This window comes from Diceros bicornis, chromosome 31, assembly GCF_020826845.1.
Source record: "Diceros bicornis minor isolate mBicDic1 chromosome 31, mDicBic1.mat.cur, whole genome shotgun sequence".
In the NCBI taxonomy this organism is placed as follows: Eukaryota; Metazoa; Chordata; class Mammalia; order Perissodactyla; family Rhinocerotidae; genus Diceros; species Diceros bicornis.
Genome location: NC_080770.1, coordinates 23,420,785 through 23,441,174, shown reverse-complemented (window position 1 = coordinate 23,441,174; position 20,390 = coordinate 23,420,785). Strand labels below are relative to the sequence as shown.

General features: G+C 50.0%; 1 protein-coding gene across 1 annotated transcript in view; it reads right to left on the bottom strand.

The window, feature by feature from the left end:
• Window positions 1–20,390, bottom strand: part of LRP4 (LDL receptor related protein 4) — a 49,074-nt gene that overhangs the window by 9,891 nt on the left and 18,793 nt on the right. The window contains exons 8-34 of the mRNA XM_058527015.1: window positions 20,087–20,212; window positions 19,384–19,509; window positions 19,058–19,192; window positions 18,534–18,659; window positions 17,970–18,200; window positions 16,959–17,115; window positions 15,895–16,112; window positions 15,558–15,734; window positions 15,027–15,149; window positions 13,104–13,312; window positions 12,857–12,938; window positions 11,974–12,079; window positions 10,921–11,122; window positions 9,420–9,609; window positions 9,200–9,331; window positions 8,402–8,542; window positions 7,945–8,031; window positions 7,667–7,838; window positions 6,877–7,039; window positions 6,535–6,760; window positions 5,867–6,170; window positions 3,883–4,101; window positions 3,583–3,717; window positions 2,631–2,739; window positions 947–1,091; window positions 568–681; window positions 141–276 (exon numbers count right to left, since the gene is read on the bottom strand). Coding sequence (XP_058382998.1) covers window positions 141–276; window positions 568–681; window positions 947–1,091; window positions 2,631–2,739; window positions 3,583–3,717; window positions 3,883–4,101; window positions 5,867–6,170; window positions 6,535–6,760; window positions 6,877–7,039; window positions 7,667–7,838; window positions 7,945–8,031; window positions 8,402–8,542; window positions 9,200–9,331; window positions 9,420–9,609; window positions 10,921–11,122; window positions 11,974–12,079; window positions 12,857–12,938; window positions 13,104–13,312; window positions 15,027–15,149; window positions 15,558–15,734; window positions 15,895–16,112; window positions 16,959–17,115; window positions 17,970–18,200; window positions 18,534–18,659; window positions 19,058–19,192; window positions 19,384–19,509; window positions 20,087–20,212 — 4,291 coding nt within the window. The remainder of the gene's footprint in view (window positions 1–140; window positions 277–567; window positions 682–946; window positions 1,092–2,630; window positions 2,740–3,582; window positions 3,718–3,882; window positions 4,102–5,866; window positions 6,171–6,534; window positions 6,761–6,876; window positions 7,040–7,666; window positions 7,839–7,944; window positions 8,032–8,401; window positions 8,543–9,199; window positions 9,332–9,419; window positions 9,610–10,920; window positions 11,123–11,973; window positions 12,080–12,856; window positions 12,939–13,103; window positions 13,313–15,026; window positions 15,150–15,557; window positions 15,735–15,894; window positions 16,113–16,958; window positions 17,116–17,969; window positions 18,201–18,533; window positions 18,660–19,057; window positions 19,193–19,383; window positions 19,510–20,086; window positions 20,213–20,390) is intronic.

Below are 20,390 nucleotides of genomic sequence, written 5' to 3'. Positions count from 1 at the left end.
CCCACATAGCAGGGACTGGTGGCTAATGATGTGATCTCCCTCCCATCTGCCAGAATGATCAAGCTAGGACTATGGTCTTCTGCTGGCAGGAGATGGTGATTTGAATCAAAGGGCCCTAATCTCATTCTGAGCCCACCTACCTTCCTTCCACCTCCTCCAAAGATGTGCGGGTCCGGGTGGTAGAGGAACGCAAGGTGGTAGGTAGTGTGTTGGGTAGCACTGGGCTCCTTTCACTCAAGCTGGTAGCCCGGGGGGCTGGGGGCACCAGGCCAGGTACTGGAGAGAAAAAGAGGACTGGAGTGGGCCACTGGGGCCCAAAATCTCTATATATGGTCCAAGAGTAGCATGCGGAGAACTTGACGAAGCAACCTTTTAGCTGCCCTAATCCTAGGCGTCCTCATTAGAAAGGCCCTTCTTAATACTGTAAATAACAAACTCACTGCTCCCAGTCACTCTGCTATAAGACCCCCTGAGGGAGATCCCACCTGGAAGGACAAAGCTGAGGCTGCTGATCCCCTGCCCTTGCAAGGGCTCTGCTGTTCCAGGGAGCCATTCATTCCAGCTTACCAAGGGAGCAGGGCTGGCCATCGGGCTCATCAGGACAGGCACACACAAAGTCTGAGGCTCTGGCAAAGCAGAGGTGAGTACAGCCACCATTGTTCACACCACAGGCATTGGTCCCTGGGGGCAAAGCAGATGCTTGTCTGGTCTGGGACAGAATCAGGTCTCCCAATTTGACACTTCTCAAAGAAGAGGAGATTCAGAGCTAACCCGCTCCCAGGGACAGTAGGGGTATAACCATAGGGGGCTGAAAAGGTCTAAGAGCTTAAAATGTGAACCAAAAGGCTCTCCCGTGGCTCTAATTGTCTTGGTCATTAACAGTCCTTGGGGTGACCAACCAATCCCACTGATGGAAAGGAAGCAGGCTCAGGACCCAGGAGGCCACCTGTCTGCCGTTGAGGGGAAACCACAATGATATCCATGAGTCCTTCCACATTCGCCAACACCGTCTCCTTGTTCCGGCCTGAGTATTTGTCAACACGCTGGATTGACTTGGTCTGCCAGTCTGTCCAGTAGATCCACCTGTCCTGCTACTCAATAGAGAAACCCAAAAAAGAGTAAATATTATTCAACAGTCTGACTCCAGTACAGCCTCTGTGCCTCAGCATGTGCAGTTCCTCTGCCAAAACGCCCTCTTCATCTCTTATCCACCAGGTCAACTTCTGTGCATCCCCACATAACATATGGTCCAGGAAATCTCCCTCAATCTATGTAGAGTTTACCATTCTCTCCTGCTTGCTGTTCTGTGCCTTGTCCTCACTTCTACACGTGAGTTTTGACACTTGATGGTCATTTGTTTACGTCTGTCCTCCCTGCCAGATTAAGTCCCTTGAGGACAGAATGTGTCTCATTCATCTCTCTATTTCCAGCACCTAACACTTAGTCCTCAGTCAGTTGACAGAGTGGCTCAATGAATAAATGAGTTTCATGCCTAGCAAATAGGAGTAAATTGTGGGGTCCTTCTAGGGTCCCTGCTCTTCCGGGCCCTTCACTCAAAGCCCTGACCCAAATCCTCTGATTACTTCTGTGGGCAGCTGCCTTCTCATACAGTGATCCTGAGATTCTCAAGCAGGGGTGGGAAGGGGCAATGAAAGTGGTTCCCCTCCCGCCCTCGGGGTATACATCAGCAACCCCAGGGGAAACTTGTAGATTGAAAAACCATATTTAATATTATCCTGTAGTTGTATATTTGGAGTATGGGGGAAAAAAAAAGTGTATCATTAAGTAAAGCCAGACAAAATCTTATTGGCCAGTAGGATATAAGACAGAACATACATAGAGTGGATATTTGTCAAATAGGGACAAAGATGTTCAAATGATTGAGAATCCCCGTTTTGGCCCCAGGCTTGGTAGATCTTTTTTCCTTCCCCAAGTGATTTTACAGAGTTAGAACTCTCAACAATGACAGCTAATATGAATTAAAATGGTTAGAAATAACATGAATGGAGTGTCAGATACTGTGCTAATGCTTTCGGTATATTTCAGAAGGATACAATCATTAAACTCATTTATTTTATAGATAATAAAGCTTAGAGAAGTTCAGCATCTTGTCCAAAGTTACACAGTTACTTAATGACAGAGGCAGAACTTGAAGCCACAGAGCTGGCATGTTGGAGCTACTCAATCAATACTTAGCCACTGGCTAGCTGCCTCAAGACTCTGGCTCTCAGCTTCTCTATCCTACCGCCACTACATGAGCTGCCTGAGCTCAGATATTGGGACCACAGCATTAGGATCAACAGGGGAACTTCTTAAAATGCATTCTCCTGGGCCCAACCCTCATGAAGCAGATTCTTTATATTCAGGGCCCAGGAATGTGCATTTTAGCAAGCTCCACAGCTGACACCGTACACTACTGACAGCCGTCCTTCGAATGCTAGAACTTGGGAGTGGGGGGGCAGGAGCAGCAGGGCATGTGGTGGCAAGGCTTCAGTGTACAGGAAACACCCCTAAAATGAGCTTCCACAGCACATCGGTTCAGTAGCACCTAGGGCTGAGGCTGCCCACTTAGAACCCCAAGAAATCACCCCCATCAAGGAGGCTGAGTCACCTCTCTCCTGAGCCAGTACCTGAGTGAGGGCAAAGGGGTGGGACACATGGCTGACCAAGACCTGCCGTAGCTTCCCATTGAGGTCAGCACTCTCAATCCGGTCCAGATGTGCGTCTACCCAGTAGATCCTGTGAAGAAAAGGAGAGAAGGGTGGCTGCTCGAAACACTTGCCAGGGAGCCCAGCCCTTCCCCCTAAGGAGCTCTCTGCCCCTTCCTGAGCTGAACTGGCAGGTGCTGTGAGCACTCAAGGCACTTGAGAGGTCACTGTGAGTCCCAAAGCTTAGGAGGGGAATTTGGTGACTCCTAAATGGGGAGGCCAGGGCTGTTCCGGGGAGGGGTAAAAAGTCTAGTGACTTTGTGGGAGCCACCACCCCGTCTCATCTTCAGCAACTTGATTATTCTTTGACTCCTACCCAAGAATCCAAGCCCAAATTCTTACAAATGCTCTTTAAGAAAAAACTCAGTCTACAAGGACCTCACTAAAGGGAAAGAAAGAGAGCATTCTGCCAACTCTCCAGGTGACTTTGATTCCTTTCCCTTCTTCTGAGGACAGAAAGGGGAGCTGACTGCTTCAGAGCCCCTTTCACCCTCTTCTCCTGCCCTCTAGCAGTTTTTATCTCGACCAAGAGTTGCCAATTTCAGTGCCTGAAAGGATCAGGAGAGTAACAAACGTGAAGAATCAGCCCTTAGATGGACGGGGGTGGTGCGACCAGTGGCCCAGTCAGAGGATGTGCTCTGCTGAAGGCACTCAAATTAAAAATATGTAAACCAGACAAACAAAACCCACCTAAGGGTGGAGGGCTGGATTCAGCAACCCCTGCCCTAAGAATATGTTCCCTCACTCTTTTCACTTCTTTCTCTTCCCCACTTACCAAGGAGCCTCCTGTCTTTTTGTTTTCACTGCTTCAAGCTCAACCACCCTCTCCTCTGCCCATTGATTTCCAGGAGACTGTTGGGAAAGGGGGTCCCACCTGCGGGTATCATAGTCCAGGGTAAGGCCGTTGGGCCAACCTAGGTCTGTGTTGATGAGAACCTTCCGCTCAGAGCCATCCAAGTTTGCCCGCTCAATCTTGGCAATGTGGCCCCAGTCTGTCCAGAAGAGGTACCTGAGAAACAATAGTGCCATCATCACCAAGGCATGGGAAGATGGCTCCCAGAGGATGAGAGAATCCAGGGGACACATGGATACCGTTAACATACAGGCACCCTTCAAGGGCCTTTTCAGCAGGCCCTTCTCCCCTGGGTCTCTTTTCTGCTGGTCATGAACTTACCCCTTCCTGGGGAAAACAGCAATGGCCCGAGGCTCATCCAGGCTGTTGTTGATCAGGACTTTGCGGCAGGAACCATCTAGCCTTGATGCTTCGATGGTGTTTCGGCCTGTATCTGTCCAATACAGATTCCTGGCCACCCAGTCCACTGCCAGCCCGTCGGTGGTCTTCAGCCCACGCCCAATCACTGTCTCCATGTTGCTGCCATTCAGATCTGCTCGCCTTGGGGAACAGCCCAGGGTTGGATGGCTGACCAGACTGACCAGCAATAGACTGAAATCCCTTTAATCCAGGTTCCCATAATTGGATTCCCCTACACTGTAAACTTCGTAGGGGCAGAGAGCAAGCATCTATAAGTACATCCCTCAGTATCTAGCATAGTAGGTATTCAAAATATTTGCAGAATTAATGAATAAATTCTTGGCAGGACAGTGTTTTCTGCTGTAAATGCGGGGCATGTGGGCCCACGTCTTGCCAGAAGACAGGTTAATAATCCCCCTATACCTTAAGGAAGAGACAAAGATTGCTACGTGGTGATTACTAAAAAAAGGCAGATTTTTCTGGGGCCGGCACGGTGGCACAAGTGGTTAAGTGCGTGCGCTCCACTGCGGCGGCCCGGGGTTCGCCGGTTCGGATCCCGGGCGCACACCAACGCACTGCTTGGCAAGCCATGCTGTGGCAGCATCCCATATAAAGTGGAGGAAGATGAGGCACGGATGTTAGCCCAGGGCCAGTCTTCCTCAGCAAAAAAAAAGAGGAGGATTGGCAGATGTTAGCACAGGGCTGATCTCCTCACAAAAACAAAAAAAAATAATAAAAAAGGCAGATTTTTGAAAGCTACCTGTGTGATTTCACAGAAGTCCTATACCAGAGAATTCAACCTCAGGATGGGGGCATGTCACAAACACGTGGGGGACTTGTCTAAACCACATATGCCCACCTGCCCCCACCACAAATTCTAATACACCTCTCAGAGAGAACCAAAGGGAGTGCCCTTGTTCTTCCACCTGAGAATCTCTGCCATGGCAAACCCCTCTTACTGGTGGCAGGGCATCACATTGCTCAGCTGTGCTGGGGTAAAAAACTGAAAGAACTGTGGCTGGCCCAGTGGTGTACCAGTTAAGTTCGTGTGCTCCACTTCGGTGGCCCAGGGTTCCTAGGTTCAGATCCCAGGTGTGGACCTACGCACTGCTTATCAAGCCATGCTGTGGCGGCCTCCCATATAAAGTGGAGGGAGATGGGCACGAATGTTAGCCCAGGGCCAATCTTCCTCGGCAAAAAAGAGGAGGCTTGGGGGGCCGGCCCGGTGGCTCAAGCGGTTAAGTGCGCGCGCTCTACTGTGGCAGCCCGGGGTTCGCTGGTTCGGATCCCGGGTGCGCACTGACGCACTGCTTGGTAAGCCATGCTGTGGCGGTGTCCCATATAAAGTGGAGGAAGATAGGCACCGATGTTAGCCCAGGGCTGTCTTCCTCAGCAAAAACAGAGGAGGATTGGCGGATGTTAGCTCAGGGCTGATCTCCTCACAAAAAAAAAAAAGAATAATAAAAATTAAAATAAAAAATATTTTTTAAAGAAACCATGACCTTGTGAATAACAATAAGCCTTGGCATTTGGCCAGGGTTCCTGTATTATATTACAGATACATGGTTTAGCTACATGGCCGACTCATCAATGAGTCTTAGGAGATCCTTGGAGCTCCCAAAGGGCCCAATGGTAGGGCAAGAAGGCTCCAGGTCCCCAGCATGACTTTATCTGTTCGTTTGTTTTACGTACTGAGCTTCTATTAATCTTTAAATAAGCAAAAAAACAAAAGTTTGAAACTCTGCCGTAAATGATAACATTACAAAGCTAACAAGTCAAGATCAGAACTCACTATCCAAGTTGCTGCATCACTGAGTCCACTTAGAGGTCAACACAGACCATGGCCTCACCCATCAGGGATCAGAAGCAGGTCTGTATCCTCTGGAGGTTTCAGGGACACTCATACCTGATAACATCCAGGAACACATCTGTGTAATAGACCTTTCCATCCACACTGTCATAGTCCAGGGAGATGACATTGTTGAGCTCGGGAACAGGGACGTGCACATCTGTGTGGTCGCTGGTGTCCAGTGAGATACGCCGGATGGAGCCACGGCTGGAGAAGAGCAGGTAGGTCTCAGGAGAAGGATCACAGGTCTTCCCATCTCCCTTTAGTTGGATGCCAGTGGGGCAAGCACAGGAGAAGCCCGAGGGCCGAGGTAAGCAGAGGTGGGAGCAGCCACCGTTTCTTGAGCCGCACTTGTTAAGACCTGGTGGTGAGAGAGAGAGAAGTATGAGCTTGGACACCCAGCCTGGAATATTGTCTGAATCTTACAAAGGCTCTAATGTCTTGTGCCTGATTCTCAGCTGTTCTAAAGGACAGGATTTGATGCCTGGCAGGGATGAGGTAGAAGGAGCAGGGATGTCTCCAGGAGCCCTTTGAAGGTGACAGCATCATGCAGTTGTAATGCCAGCCATACCCAGAGGGAACACAGCCTGATCCTGGAAGGGGGCTTAGGCAGGGCCCTATCTCTCTGACTGTAAAGGAATCTCTGCACTCTGGCTATATCTCTGATGTTGAGAGACTCCCAGAAAGCTAGAGGCTCTGGCTCACAGCCCCAGGGGTCTTTTTACCCAGTGGCTGTGCCCGGTCCACAGCCTGGATGTCCATGAGGCCTGGCAGGTTGGACCTCACCAGGATGACATTGCTGCCAGTACCCTTGTCGGCACGGTGGATGCTACGGGTCTGCCAGTCCGTCCAGTAGATATAGGAGTTGAGTAGGGTGAGGCCATATGGGTGCTGCACAGGTGACACCAGCGTGTGCCGATTGGCACCATTTAGGTCAGCGGCCTCAATTCGCTGTAGAGGAAGGAGAAGGCAGGGGTGGCTATCACCGAGGGTGGGAGCCCTCAGTGGAGATCCCAAACAAGTCTCTCCCATCTTTGCAGGGTTCTGGGAAGCAGCGGGACCCTCACCTCGGTGTGGGCATCAGCCCAGAGCAGTTGAGAGCTGGCCTTGTCCACAGTCAGTCCATTGGGCCATCCTAGGTTGTTGTTGATGAGCACCGTGCGGTCTGAGCCATCCATTCCAGACCGCTCTAACTTGGCATTCTCCCCCCAGTCAGTCCAGTACATGAACCTGGGCAAGGAAGAATACTAGGGGGTCATTCCCACAGCTCCTGTATACTATGAGTACTTACAATATGCCAAACACTGTGAAAAGTGTTTTATATGCAAAAAGGGGGAGTTGCTGTTTAATGAGTAGAGAGTTTCAGGTTTGCAAGATGAAAAAGTTCTGAAGATCTGTTTCACAATAATGTGAATACACTTAACACTACTGAACTGTACACTTACAAATGGTTAAGATGGTAAATTTTGTTATATTTTTTACAATTAAAAAAAAAAGTACTTTCTATGCATTCTCTCACTTAATCCCTGCAAGGGCCACAAGGTGTGCCTTTTCACTGTCACCTCCAGTTTACAGGTAAGGAAGCTGAGATCAGCGAGATTAAATACTGGACCTAAAGTGACAGATACAGCTAATAAATGGTGAATCCTGGATTTCCTACTCCAAGGCTCATGCTTTTAACCTCTACACTACACTGCCACCATGAAGGAAGTCATAAGGGAGTGGAACAGTCCCAGGGAGGTCAGTCTCAGTGTTCCTGTGAAGCAAGCTTGCTCTCCATTGCCCACCTTCACCCCACCCATAGCCCCAGCTGAGCTGGCCCATCCTGCTGCCCAGAGCCACAGAGCCGTCTCTCACCCCATCTCATGGTACAGTACAATGGCCCGGGGGCTGTCAAGGTTCTGCCACACCAACACTTTCCGCATGGACCCGTCTAGGTTGCCCACTTCAATCCGGTTGGTTCCCGTGTCTGTCCAGTATACTTTCCGGCCAATGGCATCCACTGCAAGCCCATCCGTGGTTTGCAGCCCTGTGGGAAGTCAAGAGAATACACTGGCTCCTGCCTTAAAACAGATGGGCTTTTTCCCCAGCTATGTATCCAGACAGGTGGTCCCCGGGCTGGGAGGAAGACCTACCTGTGGTGATGATGTCCTCATGCTGTGAGCCGTCCAGATTGGCACAGCTGATCCTGTGCAGGGTGCTGTCTGACCAGTACACTTTTCCTGGAAAGGAAAGGCTTGGCTCACCTGGACCCTTGCCACCCTCAAAGGGACACACAAAACTGACTCATGCCCTAAGACACCAGGGCATATCTGAGAGCCCTGTACCCCACTGCAGAGGAAATCAAGGAAAATGTAGAAATATCATAACAGGATAGCTCTTGGCAGAGATGGAGAGGAAGACCCAAACCACGCCCTCACAACCAAAGAAAGTGCTGAAGAGACAGGGGAAGGGGCTGTGCCAGGGGGAATAGGGAGCCGCCAGGCTCTTAGCAGGAGGCAAAGGTGGTGGGAAGGGAAGGACAGTAATTGCTGTAGGGCAGGGACAGAAGGCCAGGTGGCCTTCTGGGGTGGGGAGGGGGGCCACACACACCTTCCTGGGGATCCACTCCAATGGCAATGGTGTTCTTCATGGTAATGTTGATTGGTACTACCACATCAGCAAAATAAGGGATGTCCAAGGACACCATGCGTATGTCTATCCTCCTGGCGAAGATGAGGAAACTGTTCATGCCTGGCCAGGTGGGGAGAGAAGGAAAGAGGACAGTCAACCTAGCATAGCCATTAAGAGGATCTGGAGTAAGGCAAACTGAAGTTCATGCCTTGGCTCTGTTAGTTTCTAGTTATGTGACCCCGGGCAAGTTATTTAAATTGTTTAAGCCTCAGTTTCATCATCTGTAAAATGGGGACAATAACAGGGTAGCTGTAGGATTAAAATTAAGGTTGTTACATAGGTTGTGCTGGTTGTGCACTCATGAAAGTGCCACATCCAATGGGGGTACCATGACACCATAGATATTATATGTTTTAATATTCACTATACCAATTTGGGGCAGATGGAACTAAAGTGACTTGTCCTAACCAAATCAGTATATTGTGACAATTTTCCAAGAGATGAAAGTATAATGTCTGAGAGAGGAGCATCTTTTTCTAAGATGCATGAAGACACCATAAGAACTAGCTGGACCCTGCCTCTGATCCTGTCTACCTGCTCCCCTGGGCCTCTCCTGGACCTCTTCTCTTTTCTAAAAGCTCTGTCTCTCTCCTAAGCCTCTAGAAGCACCAGGACTCATGGTTTCTCAGACCACATTGGAGTCCGTATGCAAGGAAGGAAGAGAGCCACTGCCCCTCCTGGAGAGGCTCTAGCCAGGTCTCTGATGCTTATACTCACCTGGTGAACAGGTCTTGCCATCAGGCATTAGGTTGATGCCCGTGGGGCAGGTACAGCTGAAGCCCCTTGGATTTGGGGATCGAAGACACAGGTGGCTGCAGCCGCCATTCTCCGTAGCACAAGGTGTGGACACTGGGTAGAGAGGAGGAGTAGAGTCAATGGGGAAGAGTACAGCAGAGCAAGGCTGAAGAGAAGCCAATGAGGGCCCAGGGCTGCTCACCTGGGGGCCGCCGGCGGTGGAAGACGTGGATGTCCATGAGGTTCTCCAAGTTCTCCTGCAGGGTCTCCCGGTCCAGCCCCGTCAGCCGGTCGGCACTCTGTATACTCTTGGTCTGCCAGTCAGTCCAATAGATGCGCTCTCCGTAGAGGGTCAGCCCAAACGGGTGGGGGAGCTGGCTTCCGATCAGCACCTGCCAGGGCCCCAGCACTTGAGTCATCTCCCGTACAGAGCAGTGGTCAAGAGCTTGGGCGTGGAATCAGAATGCAGCTCTGCCACCACCACCTGCTGTGCGACCTTGAGCAACAGCTGGTTATAAAATCTCTCTGCACCTTGGTCTGCCAATCTGAGACATAACTGTGACAGTGCCTGGCTACTAGGGCTGTGTGATAATTGTAAAAGATCATGTATTATTTACATAATCTCAAAGTATATCTGCACAAATTACCTATTAATTACAAAAGGAAAAATAGCAACTTTACAGTGGACACCACCTTACCACGCAAAGTTAACAACACAATAATGGGACAAGCTGACGTCTGTGCCTACTGATGAGACACACTGAGAACTCGGGACACGACTTCACTTATTGTAGTATTTCTGCCCTAGACACATAATCTTAATCTAATCACATCAGACAAATTGGGGGACACTACAAAATAACTGGCATTTACTCCTTAAAAATACAAAGGTCAAGAAAGACATAGAAAGGCTGAGGAAGTGTTCCAGATTAGAGGTTAAAGAGACATGATTACTAAACACAATTGTGATCAGGATTGGATCCTGGACTAAAAAAGAAAAAAAGAGGAAAAAAGCTATAAAGGACATTATTGGGGCAACTGCTGGTGAAATAAAAAATGGACTATGGATAGTAATATTGTATCAATCTTAAATTTCCTGATTTTGATCATTGTACTGTGGTTATGTAAGACAATGTTCTTGCTCTTAGAAAATATGCACTGGAATATTTTGGGGTCAAGGACAGGATGTCTCCAATTTAATCTCAGATGGTTCAGAAAAATAATCATGTGTATGCGTATGCGTGTGTGTGTGTGTGTGTGTGTGTGTGTGTAGATAGAGAAAGAGACAGAATGAGAACGGTACAACAATGTGGTAAAATGTTAGCTATTGGTTCTTGGAACTATTTTTACAACTTTTCTGTAAGTTTGAAATGATACCAAAATAAACAATAACAAAAACAAAGAGACTGATCATGGGCCCAGTACACAATTGATGATTAAATAGTGTTAGTTGTGATGGTTATTTAGTAAAGTCTGTGCACTTCTACCCCCTAGCCCACAATCCACACGATTCCCTAGTTTCCTTTCATCATCAAGCAGCATCAAGGGCTCTGGAGGGCAGCCACAGCCTCAGAGAAACACCACACGCCCCATTCTGGTGCCACCACGCCTGGGTCCCCCCAGCACCTGTCAGCTGCCAGCCAGGGAGTGACGCCCCTGGAGGCTGTCAGGGCTGTGCGAGGACACCTTAGCGCCATCCTTACCTTCCTCTTGCTGCCATCCAGTCCAGCAAATTCAATCGTCTTCATGCCGGCATCAGCCCAGTACAGCCGCTGGGAACTGTAGTCAATGGCTAGTCCATTAGGCCAGGTCAGGTTAGAAGAGATGATAACCTGGCGGCTCGAGGCATCCATGCCAGCTCGTTCAATCTTGGGGCTTGCACCCCAGTCAGTCCAATACATGTACCTGGGCACAGGCAAGAGGGTCTTACAAGCCTTCCAGTTAATACCCAGTGGGGACTCAGGGTGCCTAGGGTTTCAGGGTTTCTGCTTGCAATAGCTGCCCCACCCTCCTGCCTCAGTTTCCAGCCCCGTCCTGGGCTCAGAGCTATCTCTGAAGGTCTTGAGGTAGACCTTTTAGTCTATCAAGAGGTACCCAGAGTCTTAATAAAGGCAGAGCCCATGGCTCCAGGAGTGCTCAGCAAACAAAGCCTATTTCGGAATACAGAAAGAGGGGAAGTGAGAATGGAGAATAAGAAATGTTTCCTTGACTGGATGGGTTAAATAATTATGGTACATAAATTTAACAGAATTCTATATAATCATTAAAACAAGGCAGATCTATATAATCAAATGGAAAGATATCCAAGATATATATAGCCAAGGGAAAAAACCAGGTTACAAAACAATATGTCATTACTGTAAACCCAAAGCCACCATCACCACCAAATGTATATATACATATAGAAGAAAATCTGGAAAAAAAATACCCTAAACTGTTAACAGTGGTTATTGCTGGAGAGTGAGATTACAGGAAATCTTCACTTTCTACAGATTTACTGATTTATTTATTTTTAAATAAGTTATTTTTGTAAGCAGACACCCGCCCCCCCCACCAAAAAAAAGATGAAAAAATTTAAAAGGTTCCCTTATCTATGGAGGAGGCAGAGTTGTCACTATGCTCTGTGCTGTCTGCAGCTGCCCTTGCTGCCATGGTGTGTCCATCAGATCTGGCCACTCTCGCTAACCTCCAGACTCCTCTCTAGGGCTCAGGTCTGGGGGGTGGGTGCAGCTCGTTCCAAAGGAGCAGGTGCTCACCCGCCCATGGGTTCCACCACGATGTCCCGGGGACGATCCAGGTTCTCCCAGATGAGTACCGTCCTCATGCTGCCATCTGTGTTGGCCACTTCAATCCGGTCTGTCCCTACCAAGAAGTAGGGGGCAAAGATATTAACTCTAGTCTCGGTCACTTACCCTCTTACTTTCCATGCCCAGCACAGAGCCTGGAATGCAACAGATGCTCAAGTAATATTTTGTGATAGATGCGCAATGGATATTTAGTGAACTGAACCTTGAGAAGAAATTCAAACAAACGATCAGGTCCATTTCTTCAAAGAGCAAGGCCTCCCCAACCCAAGCAACCCACTCTGTCCTATAATTTAAGGCAATGCTTCCCATACTTTAGTGTGCATTAAGAATCAGGAGAGCTTGTTAACATACAGAGTCCTGAACCTAACCCCCAAAGATTCTAATTCAGCAGGTCTGGGGTAGGGCCCAATAATATGCATTTCTAACAAGTTCCCAGGTGATGCTGATGCTGCTGGTCCAGGGACCACACTTTGAGTAGCTCTGGTTTAAGGCACTTCCCTTGCCTCCCACACTCATCTGGCTAATAGAAAATGCCTGTTTTACCAAGGCAGCGATGGCAGGAAAATCATAGGGCATAGTTTCCTTATCTGAAATGCCTCAAAACATTCTCAAGCATTAGCTACACAGCAGAAGTAGCTGCTATTTGATTGGCAAATGCTCAGATGTGAATTTCTAGCTTCAGCTCGGCAGTAGCCCCACCACTCCTGATCCATCAAGGACCTCAGGTCAAGACAGAAGTGGTCTAGGAGAGACACTGGGCCCCTTCTACCTGAAGCCAGGATTTTAATAAGAGGAATCCCAGAGTGTCAGGCCATGGCTGCCCTGTACACACCTGCATCTGTCCAGTACAGCTTGTTGGTGACCCAATCAATGGCCAGGCCTGCTGGGCTCTCCAAACTGGTATCCACTACCACCTGGGCAGGAAGCAAAGTTGTATCACCAACTGGACTTGTGCCCCAGCTCTGGAGCCACCAATCCTCAGGCTGGCAAAGGTACGGGAAGCCCTTACCCAGGAGAGGGTGCATTCCACCCCTCAATCTCTGCCCTCCCCAGGGGCCTGGGCCCGTGCTGGGCCCTACCTCCTGTCCTGTTCCATCCCACTTGGCCCTGCTGATGGTGTCAGTGCTGACATCTGTCCAGTACACGTGGTCATCTCGGGAGTCCCAGTCAAGGGCCACAGCACTGCGCACGTCAGCCAGTGGGATGACATCATCGGACAGGTCCTCTGTGTCGAAGCTGATCCGACGGATGTCCATCCTTCGGGCAAAAAGCAGGAACTTGTCAAGACCTGATCAAAGGCCGAAAGGGGTCTTCTTTTAATGCTCTAAATCCAATAACAGTGACAGACACAGATGCTCACTTGTGTGACATCTGGTTCAATCATACTTCCTGGGATCTGGTGCCCTCCATCCCCTACTTTCACATCTCAGGCCCCCTCTGGCCACTGGGCAGCTCGTGCTGGCAGAATCAGACTTTAGGGTCAAATGGAAATAGACTCTACCCAGGGCCCAGAAGTGCATCCTGTGTAAGTAAGTGTCCGTCAACTTCATCTCAACTTTTCTCTCCTCTTACTTCACTCGGTCTCCTCCAGTGCACTGGCTAGAACCTATCAACCCTACCCTATCCCTCTGACTTCCATGGCTGCTTCAGAGCTTCCGCTGCTCCGCTCCGTCATCTGGATCCCTTCTTCCTGCTCTTCTCTCCACAACTTCAGCCGATAACGACTATTTACGGAGCACTTCTGGCCAGGCAGTGAGCTTGCTGCTTTTCTTCCTTTGTCTCCTTTTCTCATAACAACCCTTTGTGGTTCATCTTATTCTTATCCTCATTTTCTAAATGAGCAATCCCGAGGCTAACAGAGGCCAAGTAACTGGCCCAGGATCCCAGGCTACAAAGCACCAGAGCAGGGACTTGAACTCAGGTCTGACTCCAGAGAGGGAGGTCTGGCCACTCCCCTACACAGCTTCTCCCAGCTGGCTCTCCTCCAGCCCCTGCCCCTATTCTGGTCTGTCTGAATGCTTCCCGGTATACTTTTCTGCCTGGAAAGGCACTTCCTACCTGACTTTACCAACTGTCTTCTTTTAAGCTCTGAGAAACCCTTGAGGGGAAGCTCCCCGCATCTCATTAAGACAATATGGGAAGGGCTGGGCACAAAAGAATTCAGGGGAACTAGGTTCTCAATCAACGTGTGGCGAATGATATTGCCCCTGTTCCTCCGAATATTTTCCCTAATCTCACTCTCCAGAAAGGATCCAGGTCTCAAGAGAAATTTGATTTGAACCAGAGATAAGAGGGTCAGTGGGTACCCAGTGGTAAATGAGAACAGCTGCTGACATGTGAGGAATTACCCTAGGCCCCTCACTGGCTGTGCCATACAGCACTGGCTGTGCCATATGGATTGCTCCTTTCTGGACTATTCTTAGGAAAAGTCACCTGCGGCTCTGAGCTAGCCAGGGCCAACCTCTCAACGCAATGCCCCTTTAGGAGCTCAAAGGAAGCCAAAGAAGCCATTCAGGGAGCAACCAGGGAACCCCATTATCTTTCACTCATTAGGCACATATTTATCCAGGGCCTATGTAAACAAAGCATCATCAGAAGTCCTAATCTTGGCTCTCTGGTTTAGGGAAAGAAAGAAAGTCTTTAACAGGGTGAAGCTAAAGGTAAAGAGGTAGGAAACCATTCCCCTGCTTCCTAGAAGGGCCGGGAACCCTCTTGCTGCCTAGAGATACAGCATCCTACCTTGTGAAATGATACTCAAGCCTGGTTGCAAGTGTTCATACTCGACTGTGTGTGTCACTGAGCCTTGAGTGACTACTGCTGGGCCCTTAGCCCTCAGCTTTGATATAGGAGCCCTCAGCCTCTTACGTTGTTCCTCTCCAGGGGCTACTCGAGGAGCCTGGCTCTTCCCCACAACAGGCAATCCCCCAATCTCCTATCCCTTGTTCCTTCCACCCACCCTCACGAGGCACATCCATTGAGGCCAGTGCCCCAGACCCACTTACTCTGGGCACAGGCGTGGCTGCTGATCTTGCGGAAGCCAGTGGGGCAGGCACAGGTATAGTTCTGGCCACTGGGAAGGCACAGGTGGGTGCAGCCTCCATTGTTGTCCCCACAGCGGTTTTTCCCTGCTCAAAGAGCCCAGAGTCAGGTAAGACCGAAGGTTGGCAGAGGCAGTCCCAAGGCTAGTGAGTAGAGCTTTAGCTAGGATGTGAGCTCCCCAGAGGGAGGAGCTATGTCTTAGGATATTTTTTATAACTCCCCCAACTTCAAGCACAGTGAATATCTGACACACAGAAGATACCATATAAATGTATAGAACGTATACAATAGAATGTATATAGAAAGGGGACAGTGAAGCTGGATGAGTCTTTCCTGCGTCTCGATGTTGTACCACCCTAAATGTCCAGCAGAGGGGGGAATTAGCCCATGTCAGCGCCAATCTCAAATTTCCCGGTGAGAAACAATGGCAACCATGACAGGTGCAGGGAAGGTCTCAGTGGCACCAGAGGTTTTCCCGGTGGGCAGTTTTTTACCTGCAGGCTGGCGCTGGGGGTGCAAGGTATGGATGTCCATGGGGAAGTGGAGTTTGTTGCGAATGATCTCCTGGTTCTTGCCAGTAAATTTGTTCGCGCTATTGATGCTCTTGGTGTGCCAGTCTGTCCAGTACAGGCTGTCTTCAAACACCGTGATGGCAAAAGGGTGTGGTAGGCCTGGGGAAAGTTCAGGAGGACCTCAGTCCAGACATGGCCTGCCATGGCTCCTGGGCCTGAGCCTGGCAACTGTACAAATCTCACCCCCTGCCAAGGCTCCTGGGGCCCAGGATGAGGGAAAGAGGATGAGAGATGAAGGATAGTGGAGGAAGAGCCTCACCCTGGCTAATGACAGCCTTTCGGTGACTCCCGTCCAGATTGGCCCTCTCAATGACGTGGTGCTTAGCGTCCACCCAGTACATACGGCGCCCAGCATAGTCAATAGTGAGGCCATTGGGCCAAAAGAGATGGGTATCGGCGATGATGCGGCGCCCAGAGCCATCCATGCTGGAGGCCTCAATGCGAGGGGTGTTGCCCCAGTCTGTCCAGTAAATGGTACTAGGAAGAGAGGAAAGGAAATTGAGAGGCAGGCAGCAGAGGGCGGGTAGGTAATCGGGACACTAATCAGGCAGGGGGCTTTTACCCACTTAACCCAGGGGACTCCAACTGGTAGGAGACACATTCTGTTTGGTCCACAGAGTTTTTTAAATGTCTCCAGACAGGGCATTTATTCATTTAACACTTTTTGTTTCTGGAGTATCTGCTACGGGCAGGGCACTATTCCTAGGCATTGGGAGTGCAGCAGAGAACAAAGACAAAAATCCCAACCCTCGTGGAATTGACAATAAAGTGTAATATTAGTTAGGACGAGAACTTTCTTCTTTGTCACAATCTCTGCCACTGCCTTTTGTATTTTACACACACACACACACACACACACACACACACAGTGTTTTGAAAACAGCTGATCTACAACTGCAACATCTTAGAGGACACCTCCCTCATCTGACTGCATTGAATTTTTAAAAGCCAGAAGCTAAAAACTTCCATTTCAGAAGACTTTTCTTCAATAATAAAAATTCTAAACATCTACAACTTAACTAATCGTATTATGCCACTGAAAATGCATCACCTCATTTAATCTTCACACAGCTCTAACATAGGTATGTTTCTTATCACTAATTTAGAAGTGAGTAAATGGAGGCAGAGAGAGATCAGCCTAAGGCCACACAGCCCACTACTGCAGAGCCAAGACTCAAATCGAGGTGTATCTGGGTGCAGAGTCCACGCTGTTAACAGCACACCGTGAGAATGTCCCCTCCATAAAGTCTGGCCCAGGTGGCCTGGGAACTGTCCCTAGACGTTGTAAGAGGGATTTGGGAACTTGAGACACAACTCACTCACCCCTCCATGGGGTGTAAGGCGATGGCCCGGGGCTTCTCAAGGTTCTGCCAAAGCAACACCTTCCGGTGGGCCCCGTCCAGGTTGGCCACTTCAATCCTTGACGTCCCCGAGTCGGTCCAGTAGAGTTTGTCATGGACCCAATCCACAGCCAGGCCCCCTGTTGGAAAGAGGCAGTGGGAAAGTGTCAGGCATTCAGCCCAGGCTCCTCTGTGCCATAGTAACAAGAGCAAACTCTGACATGAAGCAGTTTCTCGAGCCAGCACTGTTCGAATCACTTTACATATATTAATTCACTTAATTGTCAGAAGAACTCCATGAGCTAGGTACTATAATCCCCATGAAGAGGAAGAAACTGAGGCACAGTGATGTCAAGTAACTGTCTAAAGTAATGCATTTCCTCCCATATTCCACCATAGCCAACCATATTCCACTTCGTGAATTCTGGCTCCCTGACCCACACCCACGGCCCCTCACTGCACCGGCTCAGGGGTTTGCAAATTGTGGCTTCAGGGTTTTGCAGAGGCACTCGGGAAGTGCTGTAAGCATTTGAGTCAAATGTGCTCTTTACCAAATTCTAACTCACTTCACCTGCTTGTAGAATAGTCTGAAACTGCAAAGTGAGCTGTTGTTTTTTCAATCTGTAAACATTTGGATATATTTATCTCGGTTGATCAGAATATTCTTAATACTAAGCAATCAAAACGAAATTCAGAATTAAAATGGATGCAAAGACTGATAGAGAACTGTAACTGTCATCCTTAAAGCTCTGATTTCAAATGATTACATTCATCAAAAGTCTCATTATCCTCACTGACTGAGCTCAAAACGAGCAAATGTTATAAATCTAATGAAATTAATGTATACTAATAAATGTTTTATTAAAGCCATCCAAGATTTCACTGGAAGAAGATGTTCTGCTGCCTAAGGTTTGCAATCCACTAGCCTGTTCCTTCCAAGGGTGCTTTGCACATGGTGTGGCCCTACCCCTCCCCAAGGGGCCTTATTCCCTACCTGGGCTCTCGAGCCCCGTAGACACAACCTCCTCCACGTTGCTGCCATTGAGGTTGGCACGGAGGATCCGGTCCAGGGTGACGTCTGACCAGAAGACAAGCTCGCGCCGGTGATGGAAATCGAGGGCAATGGCGTTCTCCAGGTTGTTGAGCAGCAGCGTGTACTCGGAGCGGTGCGGCAGCACCTGCCGGATGTCGATGCGATTGGCGAACAGTAGCACAGGCTCCGGCCCTGGGACATGGTATAGAGATGGGGACCCCACTGGCCTCTAGAGCTGCCCCATCAGCATGCACTCCCAGCAACTCAGCTGACAGATGGGGCCCCTTGTCCACTAGGGCACGTCCCGAGCTGTCGGCATCATTACTAGTGGGAGCCTCCAACATAAACTCCCCCACCCCACCCCACCCCAGCGGGGTTTTTCTTGGGACCCAGAAAGCACGTTGCAGCTCCATTTTACTGAGACAGTTATCTCCCCACCTCTCAGCAAATCTCTGAGCCCTGGAGAACCTGGCTGTCTCCGTGCTCAGCCCTTTGCTCACCCAGCCAAATGCCAACATCCCTTACCCAAAGCCTTGCAGCTGCGCCGGTCGGGCCGGAGTTCGTAGCCTGCTTCACACCAGCACTGGAAAGCCCCTTCGCTGTTGGTGCAGCCCTGGCTGCAATACCCCTCCTCAGCACATTCATTCACATCTGTGAGGACCGGACAGGGTCAGATCTCCCTTCTGCCATCCTCCCACTCCAACTCCCCCGCTGACTAGCTGCTTTCCTGCCCACATTCCCATCTATTTCCCAGGCCTAGTGGGAAGGCTATTTAACAAGTGGTTAAGGGCTTCGAGGTCATGCAGACCTGGGCTGGAATCCCAGCTCTGCTACTCACCAGCTCTGTGGCCTTCAGTAAGTTACTTAACCTCTCTGAGCTTCAGTTTCCCCATCTGTGAAATGGGAGGGATGATCCCCACTTTCTAGAGTTACTGTGATGATGAAATGAGGTCATGTCTGTCAAATGCCTCACCTATAGGAAACACAGCTACCTGTCTGCTGCCCCTGCCCAGCATCATGGTCCTGCTCCAAACCAGGCCCCAGCTCACCCTGGCACATGCGACTATCCTCTGTGAGCCGGTAGCCCGTGTGGCAGGTACACTGCACTGCCCCCCGCACCATCTGGCACTTCTGGGCGCAGCCACCGTTGTTAACATTGCAGTTCTCCTCACCCGTCCGGGGCCCTGTGCCAGCCAAGCCAGAGATGGGAGTTGAGCCCAGAATCCTCCCCCAGATAGCCAACTTGGCATTCCACCTGGACCACGAAGAACAGCTCCCGAGGCTGCGCGAGTCCCTAGGGAGGATTCTCTTTGAAACTTATGGGTGGGGTTCAGCCACAAACCATGGGCCAGGCCCGCCCACTGGGGACACTCACGGCAGTTCTGCTGTGGGCTTTCATCGCTGTTGTCACCACAGTCATTGATCCCGTTGCACAGCTTCCTCTGCCCAATGCAGCGCCCATTCCAACACAGGAACTGGTCCGAGGCACACTGGGGGCTTCCTAAAGAGGGAGGGAGAGTCAGGTCACAGCCGGGCAGGGCTTGGGTCAACAAAAGGATAGGAGCCTGTCATTTTCTAGGGCGAGCTGGAGACAGATGAGACTCAAGGTGGGAGGTTGGGGTCCAAGGCAGGAAACAGCTCAGACAGGGCTGGCTGAACGTCTGCATTCGTTTTCTCCCCAAGACACCACAGTGAGATGGTGAGGGATGTGGGACAGAATGAGAGAGGGCATCCGTGTGTCCGGCACCCGGTGTGGCTCGGGGAGTGGGTGTGGGGGCTGTCAGCCACAGACAGCAGTCCTTGCTCAACAGTCCAGAGCAACAGGCACTGGCTGTGTGTGAGTTCGAACGTGAGAGGCAACTGAATACTGTATCCCAGGCCATAAGGCTGCAGGTCAATGGATGCACCTGGATTTGACACCAGTAACTGAGAAGGGCAGGAAAAACCCAGGCCACAGGCAAGATCTGACTAAAGCATCACCTTGGCCCAACTGGAACAGCAGCAGTGACACCCTCTTTCCCCCTGTCCTCCAACCCAACTCTGGGTGAAGGGGCCTGGGGACCCCTGGGAGACTCTACCTGTGTTCTCACAGTTTTCTTCATCACTGTTGTCGGCACAGTCATCCTCCCCGTCACAGCGCCAAGACAGGCGGACGCAGCGGCCTGACCGACAGCGGAACTGTTCTGCTGTGCACATTGAGGTGGCTGTGCAAAGCAAAGATCTAATGAAAGGCTGGCCCCATTTTAGCCCAAAACTCCACCCTGCCACCCCAAACTGCACTTTCTGCCAGCACCCATGCACTCTTCTTGACACCAGTGTCCCAGTTCGTCTGTATTGGCATCTTTGTGTGAATCAGAAAAAGGTGCCCTTTTTTCAAAACAC